Source organism: Lissotriton vulgaris, chromosome 4_1 (assembly GCF_964263255.1).
Source record: "Lissotriton vulgaris chromosome 4_1, aLisVul1.2, whole genome shotgun sequence".
In the NCBI taxonomy this organism is placed as follows: Eukaryota; Metazoa; Chordata; class Amphibia; order Caudata; family Salamandridae; genus Lissotriton; species Lissotriton vulgaris.
This window is the reverse complement of record NC_141691.1, coordinates 975523444-975533019: the sequence shown is the minus strand read 5'-3', so window position 1 is coordinate 975533019 and position 9576 is coordinate 975523444. Positions and strand designations below refer to the sequence as shown.

General features: G+C 44.8%; 1 protein-coding gene across 1 annotated transcript in view; it reads left to right on the top strand.

Moving 5' to 3' along the window:
- Positions 1–503: 503 nt before the first annotated feature.
- Positions 504–9576, top strand: part of TSHZ1 (teashirt zinc finger homeobox 1) — a 115573-nt gene continuing 106500 nt past the window's right edge. Inside the window, exon 1 of the mRNA XM_086965235.1 lies at positions 504–1598. Coding sequence (XP_086821361.1) covers positions 1514–1598 — 85 coding nt within the window. The 5' untranslated portion in view covers positions 504–1513. The remainder of the gene's footprint in view (positions 1599–9576) is intronic.

Here is a 9576-nt window from a genome sequence, read left to right as displayed (position 1 = left end):
GGCTCTAGGATGCTATCCGTGCATGCTGAGGTGAGCCTGGCCGGATGTTTTTGCGCACTAGAAATGCCATGCCTAGGCTTTAAGTTAGTGCAGCTACTGGGCGCGACAGTCCATCCTGTGGGAACTAAAAATGTACATCTCCCCCGCGTTTGTTCCCCTCAGGTCCTTTGTGCCTAATGCGTGTCAGTGGACTCCACAGCGCAGCCGTGCCCCCGACTTGAACTCGCCAGGTAGGTTCGAGGCGCAGGAACCAAGCACACACATTGCACATGCAAGGGAATTGCATGAACAAAAAACCCCGGTGTCTGTGCCTTAGAAGTACAATCCGGTATGAAGACCTCTTCCCTGGCACATTATTTAGCCCTGACAAGGAAAGAGAGAGGGGAGAGAAAGAAATGAAAACAAAGCAATTAAAAAGATTGACAGGCACGGGGGTTTGTGTGAGACCTATTTGTAATTGTCAGGGTGACGTTGTTAGGGGAGGAGGCGTGAGCAGGAAAAGCAGCTCGATGTGTCTGTCTATCAGTTGAGGCTGTCTGAAAGCCCTGGGATCTCGGCGTGTGCTATATTTCACCGAAAGCTGCGAGAGAGGAGAGAAGTGCATCCCTACCTCTCCCAGGAGTTTGTTTCAAGAAACAAACAGTGGACAGGTTCATCCTCGGGCGAGAGACGCTTTTTTCTCCACGCAGGCGTGGCTTTTTATTTTTTATCTTTACGCTCCTCGCCCGTTTATTTTTTTTTTCGTGTCGTTTTTTGTCACGATCTAGCAAGGTGGACAGAACGAAAGAAAAAACCCTGAAGACCAGATAGAGCTGCGTGCAGCGTCTGAAGACGTCGCAGGCTCGGATGGGGGGCGAAGGGGAAGCAGAAGTGGCTGTGCCCAGCAGACTGTTTGATCTGTGACTGGGAGGCGGAGGAGGAGTGACTGACATTAACCATCCGGTGTGTGTGTGTCTCCTCACTCCCTCTCTCTCTCTCTCTTTTTTTTATTTGCATTCTTGCTGCCAGGCTGAGTGAAGGGAGGAGGAAGAAGGCTCGGATCGACCTCGTTTTTTTGCAACGTGGAAAAAGAAGGGAAAACAACACACAAAAAAGAGGAAAAAAAGGCTCCGATGTGGGCAACACTGAGGTGGAAAGTTGCAGCATTTCGAGGACTCTTTTGATCTCTGGGAGAGACTTGGGAGTGAAGCACCTCGTCAGCAGTCAGGGGAGAGGGATCGAGGGGGAGGAAGAGGAGCACAGGGGGTTTGAAGAGAAGGGGCATGGATCCGGACTGTCGCTGACACCATTAGCCTCCGTCCCCCCTACCAGCGGCGTGTGGCAGCAGCAGCAGCGGGAACTTACGATGAGGGGCGCCCGCCCATGCCCACTGCCTCGAAGCCTCGGAGGCGCAGCGGCGTCCGGCCACTGAGCCCCCCCCCCAGACCCCCGGGGGCGCCGCACCTCACCCGCTGAGCCCGGGAGACTCCAAGGACCCCCTTTCTTGTATTTTTAACGCCCCCCGCCTTCCTGCATGAAAAGACCAGGGATCGAAGAGGTGCTGAGGAAACTCGCCAGGATGCCGCGGAGGAAGCAGCAGGCGCCCCGGCGCTCCGCAGGTACGGTGCCGGCCCCCCCAGGCCACCCCTCGCATGCCGCCTCCCAACTTAACCCCGCGCTGCGACCAAACGTACCGAGGGCCCCCCTCGATTCCCGCACCTCATGCCAGCCCCCCACGTGTGCGCCTGTGCCGCCCTGAACCCCATCCCACACCCCTTTCCCTCCCCTTCCTTCCCGACCCGGAATCAGTCGCCCGCAGCCGGTGCCAGCCTCAGAAAGTTCAGATGAGGGGCACAGGCGGGGCTGGAGCCAGGCACCTCACGCGAGGCTTGCTGCTTCCTTTTGTGATGAAAGGCAGGCACTTTCACCTAAAAAAAGGGGGCAGTTTTGGTTTAAAATACTTCCGCTGTTATAAAAACGGAGAACACTGAAAAGTGCTTTAAAAAACAAAACTTGGCTATGTTGTAAGAGACGGGGTGGCATTTTTCCTCTCTGGATATTTTACTTTATGTGCTTCTATCGATATATCTCGTGCCCCTGAATGCTGCTTCAGGACGAGTCACACCACATGCACAGTCTAATGTAAATACCGGAGCATACAGGGGCACACGTGTCCTACTTCCCTCATCGTAAAACATTTTTTTGCACAGGTAATAATTACGAAAAGACAACTGCCTAGGTAGATGCCCCAAGTCTTAGAAATGTGCATCGGTTCGGGGGGTTGTTGCACCCTGGGTGGAAGTGTTCCCTCATCTCTCCAGGGAGCTTGTCGTACTATGTTTTTATACTTGCATGTGCTCAACTTAGGCTCCTCTGTGTGTGTGTTTTTTTGTTGTTTGTGTGTTTGTTTTGTGGCAGACAGCTCAGGTTCACTGGTGAACTCTTGAACCCGGAACTAAGTGTCTCCTTCGGCTTCACTAGACGTTCAGCATCTCTTATTTGCAAAGTGTGTTTGTGTGCGTGTGTACAACTTAACAGGAGTTTAGGGCTCGCATGTTTGTGGCCTGTCAACCTTCCAGTTTTACATTTTGTTTTCTAGACGCGGCCCTTTAGAATGGCAGGAACTGCCCTGGGAAATCTCTACCCTTGCATTTGGGAAGCTTTTTCTTTCCACCAGTTTTTGTTGGAGCGAAACAGAGAAAGGGATACGTTTAAGGAGTGTATCTTTTGCCCCCAAAGTGACAGGTATTTTGAGCATCACTGGGCGTTCTATATTTTTGAGCTACGTGGGTGAGGAAATCTAACCAGGGTATGGGGCACACGTGTTTTTCCCGTGTCTCTGCCGGTGGAAATTCCTATTAATTCCCAATTCATTGCGTTTAGCCCAAATAATCGAGACACACATGTATAGCAATGTAGGCACAGGGATGCCCATGGCGGTGACCCCCACAATCAGATGCATTTGATACCTGATAATTATAAATATTAACCGAAACCTTTGGAGACCGGTGAATAAGTAGTGACGTTAGAAACCAGTCCCAAGAGGCAACTGGAGTTTCCTCGAGGGCCGTGGCACAAGCTCGTGGGGTGCATCCTTGAACATGGAGCTGCAGAACGTACGATGCCCTCATACCATGGGCCCGGGCGGGAGGGGACATCTATCTAACCAGAGGGATTCGAAGGTTATTGTGTTTGTGGCCCGGCACCTGACCTATAAGATCCTAAAAGGCTCGGGTCAGCCTGTTCGGTTTACAGATGGCAATTGGAGAAAAAAAAGCGATCCCGGAGTAGAGATTGCTTGTCATGTTGAAAGGTACTTAGTGGCTACCTTTTGATCCTGTACAAATGGAGGTGGGGCGCGGTGCAGCCTTCATCTCGGGGGCCATAAAAGTTCAACCTCCACCGCCTTGTGTCTAGGGAGGAAGGAGGGAAAAAAACCTGGTAGGAGCTGGTTCTCCTTATTTTCTGTTTTATTAGAGGATTGCCATCTTTGATTTGATGGCTGATTGATCGCCTGTCATCTGGGCAGCCTTTGATCTATTCATTCCTGATAAACATCAATAAATCACTCACCATGGAAACACACACGCTCCTGACAGCCCAGCCACCAGCAGGACAACTTTTTTTTCTGCTCTCCTATTTTCTTGTCCTCTGTTTTGATTCCCCCTCTGAAGTTTTGCAGCTGCAGCGTCCCCCGGCACACCTACTAAGCCGTGTGTTTTTTGTCTGCATGCGAGATCGTTAACCGGCCAGCTGCAGAATTTGTTAAATATCTTACTAGTGCACTCTTTAATACACCTATCTTGCTTTCCATTGAAGCGGAGGCCACGCTGCTGCCCACGTTGTGCTGACAGCAGGGCCATCGGCAAAGGTTAATAATGTTAAAAAATATGAATAACAGTCTTTAGGCATGCTGTTTTGTAACCCTCAATTCTGCCTGCTCTGAAGATTGTGTACCTGTCTGCACACAGCGCGTTATGTGCGGCGCTAATAACAGCCTACGTGCATGCATACATTTCCACAAGCCGGTCAGCTGTAGCTAACCGAATGTCCCTTTGGAGCTGGGATGCTAGTCTGCGCCGGGGAGGAGGAGGCGCCTTTGATGTCGGGGATTATCTACACAGGAAGTGAAACCGAAGACAGAATATTTAATTCTGGCCAGGCTTTGCAAGGCTGCTTTGCACAAGCACAGAGTGGGAGGAACTTGTGTTTTTTTTCTTTTTCATTCTGAAGCATATGGCACGGTTTTTGAGGGCAAACATACAAATATAGTGTCTACGCTTCTTAGATTTTCGGTTGTGAGGCAAAACAAAACAACGTGCTCTATCCCAATAAAAGGGACATTTAGACCCGGAAGCTAACATATGTTGGTCAAATCCATAGATTGTTTGCGTTGATCCAATGAAAGGTTTAATCGTCTCAGTAGAATCCACCTACAGGGACAAATTGCAAGGGCGTACATCTTAACAGGTTCCCTATAAGTTTTTTTACGCACAACGCTAACCCATGGCTCCCCTTTATAGGACAAATGCTAGGGAAATCAGTGCCTGCAACTTGAAATGCTACCATTTTTTTCTAAATGAAAGGTTTGAAAGTTGACAAGGGCATGATGGTGGATGGGTAATCCATCGTGGCAGCTCTTACATAAAAACAAGCCGTCAAGGCGACTTTTTTTTTTGCAATATTGATTTAATTGTCCATCTTTTGACAGGCACATATATCATTGGCTTTAATGGTCAATCAAAAGTTGGCAGGCTCAGTGTTTCCATTCTTTCCTCCACACGACATTTGGCATACTTAATCAAAAAGGCTCCATCCAAAGTGATGGGCCTGAGGAGTTGATGACTGAGTCATCCGCTAGCACAGGAACTCGACCGAAGGAGGGAGGGGGCAGTGTGAAAAGTGGAGCCAAATATAGATTCTTGTGGCGGGGAATGAAATCAGCAGATGTGTCCGGTTGGGGGGGGGTGGGGGGTGTTCCATATTATTGATGCAATTGTTCAACTATTGATACTTCGCTGTAAGCTGGATGTGGGCTCCTAAGACGTAATCACACCGCTTAGTACATAGAGGCAGTCTAGCTTGTATAGCAGCGGGGAGAAGCATTCGATAAATTGGATCCTTGTTCATAGGCCTTCAGAGCCAGTACAGAATTGGGGTAGAGTTACATATGTCTTATGTTCTTGAAAGTAGACAAGCAACATCATATCAACAGCATGTAGGTTCACAGTTGCGTGTGTTTTTTTTTAATTGCCATTTTTCCTGCTGGCAGAAGTGGTGCAAATGCTGGAGTCGAAATGGGCAAGGGAGCGGGTTCATTTTGTGGGGTCGTGATACGATAACACACATTTCAACGTGCCTTTGAAAAATGATCAGTTTTTAGAAAGCCTTTTTTTGATAAGAAACGCGCTTTGAGGTCCTCACAATTTTAAGAGTTCTGGAAATGTAGCATCTGGAGATTAAATCATTGCCCAGGTTCATATCATTTGATCATAATGCTGAACCAGGCTTAATATCAAGGTCTCATTACTGCTACGTCTGCAGTTTAGCCAGTGGGCTACATCAAAGTATGCCTGTGTATTCAAAGCGCTAACCCTGTTAGGTAAATTTTGTGCCGAGTACAACATTATTACCTCGCACTGGACTATCAGTTTATCCGAATATTTCAGTCATAACTGATGGATTTTTCCTCTCAGTATTTTAGTGCAAAAGAATTGATTGTTGGGTAGGCAGGGAGTTGTGGGAAGATGGTGGCTGACAGACATGAAGTAGCAATACCTCACAGTGATTGGATGGGAAGGGCAACTTATCTACATGAATCCATCTTTGGACACATGTAACAAAATCAGAAATGGCTTCCTCGTGATGAAGCGGCATGGTAATTTAAAAAAAAAATGTAAGGTTGTTTAGCCAGCTTCATTAGCAGGCTCCTAATTATCTGTAAACCTGATGGATTTGTGACAGGCTTAACAATTAATGCCGACAAGTACAGAGAGGTGTCAACTTTGCAGCCAGCTTGATGTAATCAAGTGGATATTATACCGTCCCCACAGCTTGTAGTGCAGTATTAACTCAATTCGCTGGTGCAGGTGACAAATGGACTTTGCTACCTGACTAATCATGTCAGAGAGACAATGCCTCTTAATGACCTCGGTAATCCTTGCTTTTAAAGCATGCAATAAACCTAACAGAAAACCTAACCACTCAGCAGTTCTTTTTCTCCTTATCCAGCATCAAGATTAAGAAGCGAGCTGAGCTGTTACACTGGAGATGTTAATAAATGGGGACATGAAACCTCAGTCCACATTTAGTAAAAATATCCCTTGGGGGACAAAAAAAAAGTTGTTTGAAACTATTCTATTAATTTCCCAGAACCGAAATGCATTTTTATATACATGTGACATGACCACTCACTGAATTAGAGAAATGCTAAATACTGACTCCAAGGACGCAAACCTGCCAAAAAGTAGTCACAGCAGTGACCGCAAATGGCACGTCAAAGACAGTGTTGCATCTTTGGTTTAATTGCCTCTATTGACAGTTGTAATCTGGAAAATTGAGTTGGGAATATTGCGATACCTTATTATCGGAACCAAAATATAGAGATCTACAAATTTAAAAACGTTCTTGTATGTAGGGAAGGATACATTTACAGTTCTCTATTCTGCATCTACGCACATTGAAGATATAGATATTGTCAAGGTTAAATTTTTATGGGCTTAGGCGTAGAAAGTCTATACATATTTACATGTCAATATTTTTGTCCTCAATGTCTGGGCTACAATATTAAGGTATAAAGATAGTCTGTTCTCGATATCCCAGATCCACACCTCTCTCGACAGACCTATGCAAGCACCAATATAAATGCATTATCGTTCTACTTCGACAAGAAAAACGGCCATCTCTAGTGCTGCCAGCCATGCATTTATAATTTGACATTCTCCTTGGAAATTCAGCAAAAAAGTACAGATAAAATTTTATGATCGCCGAAAGTAGTTTGGTTTTCGAAAGAGGAAGAAAAAAAGATGTTTGACTAGAGCAGATAAATCAACAACAAAAAAATCTGAGTTTTTTAAGTGGATTTAAGAGTGGTTGAAGAAGAAGTGGACTGTATGTAAGTGAGTGTGCAACAGCAACTTTATGATAGAGTGTGGTCACCAAAGCAGTGAATATTGAAGTGTGTAACAGAATAAACCAGTGAGGAACACCTAGAAATTGAATGTTTAAGCGAAGGAAAGAATAGGTGGTAGAGGACACTAAATGAGGTAATGTCTACTGGAGCAACAGAATACACCACTGAGTGGTAGCAATAAGCGACTATTGAGAAAAACAGAAGAATAAGCTGTTGAGAGGTATCACATTTGTGAATGTCAAAGAAAGACAGTGAAGAAACAGTCAAGTCTACTGAATAAATGGCGAACAGAACGACAGGATCAAACAGCGAATGGTGAAGAGGGCAATAGAATAAATCATTGAACAATATCAAACAAGAGTCTATGGGCCCGATCTGCGTAATAAATGTGGAGGTTCACCAAAGCAGTGAACATCAAAGAAAGTACTAGAAATGAGTGAATATTTCAGCATGAGTGACTACAGTGTGCAAACAGTGGCTAAAATGAGTGAGTTGATTAATGGTAGAGAAAGCAAGCATGTAAATGAGCACTTGAAAATATATAAATATTGATCATGCATGCAGTGCACACCACAAACCAAATTTCTTCTTGGATTTTGGATTATGGCAAGATTACCACATAACTTATTGATACTTGTTTTGTTGCTCATAGATAGATGGACAAGTGGCCCAGTGATCCCTGACGGGAATTCACCCAGCGAGTTAAGGGCTACCCAGAGGACTCAGTAGCAGATATATGCACACACAACGTTTTTTTTGTGTGCAAAACTTTGAGTTGATGGTGTGCAGGAAGCACGCTTGAGCCTCTGTATCAATGGAGTGCCTGTGTTATTCAGGCACATCGTTTGATGGAGAAATCTTGTACAGAGCCTAACTTTCCTTCTGTGATATATTTTTGCCCGGTCCAATGGTGCTCACAAGAAACTTGTACCTTAAAAACGTGCAGTTTCTGTATTAACGATTATCTTGGCGGTACAGCCATAACTGCTGGCCTTTAACCCCATGCGCACAAGTTGTAATCCCAGTGGGAGGGTACATAGCATGTATTTACATGTGTTACTTTGGTAGTATTTTCCCAGTTATCTAAAACTGCACTGTGCTGATTAAGTGAGCTCTGTCTGGTCGGGAGGGAATTGTGGCCCCACCGACTGCGTTGCTTTAACATTTTAGGTTATTTGTTATAATATGTATTAAAAAATTAGCTTTGATTTGGATGGTGGGAAGATAAACAAGTGAAATACTATTACATATCAATGAAAGAAGCAGTGCTTTAAAAAAATCTAAATTGTAGTCACGTCTCTTAAAAAATAAACATTTCCATTTCTTAAGCATAGCTGTTAGCAAACAGTGAATAGTTTTCTTTCATTGCTGATTATGATAATAGAATGATAATTTATTGGAAACACAGCCACGCAGTTGTTACCAGCACTTAAAAAAATATTTTTTATGTCATAAAACTGAAGGGAGGCACTAGCGTTATTTTTTTTTTATCTCTGAGGTTTGTTTGATACAGTTAAATAATATGCTGCACAGGTTTGAACATTTTTAGACCAGTGAAAGCTTAAGTGGGCTTTCATTGGTTTAATACAGCAGTTCAGCTTTCAGTGCACTGCGATGCTTATTCATATTCTAAGTAAATGCATGGGTTCCACATTACTGTAATTAGGCTGCATTTGTATGTTTTAAAGTCTAAGAATCTGCATATCATTTAATTTGGAAAAAAATATACCAATAGTGTTCGAATTCAAATAGCTTTTTGACTCCATGTGGCAAATAGGGTTGGGGGGGGGGGTCCTGTAATTTTTGAAGAAGGTATTTCAACAGCATGCTAAAAATACACAGCTAGATTAAGAAATAACTCGCTTGAAAGGCCATTGTCTTTAACTGCGTTTGAACTTCTAAAAACAGATGGGTGCTTCGGATAGGTGGGGTGGTGGGCTTGGGGGCCACCCAGTGGATTCATAAATCACAACATGAAATGGAAAGCCCTGTGTCCAGAAATGCCTGGCCGTTATGGCCATTAGACCTTTTAGCTGAAGTGGGCAGGAGGCAAAGGGTTAATTAACCAAGGGGCAGTCGCCTGTGTGGTGTAAATTGATATAATCGGTGTGCCTCACTCCATCGTAGGCATGTGGATGGATGGATGGATGGAAAAATTCTCCTTTTCCGCGTGAGGGCCGGTTGCGGTCGTTATCGCTGCAGAGTTGGGTTAGGTTTGTCCAGTTGTATCAGAGGTTTCTAGAAATGATCATATGCAAAGTCACCTTTCAGTTATTGTGCCCACATGTATTTGAAGCAAAACATTTTTTTTTTTAAATCAAATAATAAAGGAGATCCAGCCTTCCTGGGTGAATTTTCTGCTATGGTCTCTCCAAATGTGCTGCCCTCTTTCGGTGTTAATATAAGATGGCGGAGCGAGTGTCAGCTTGGATTTGGGTGAGGATCTCTCTCTCTCTCTCTCTCTC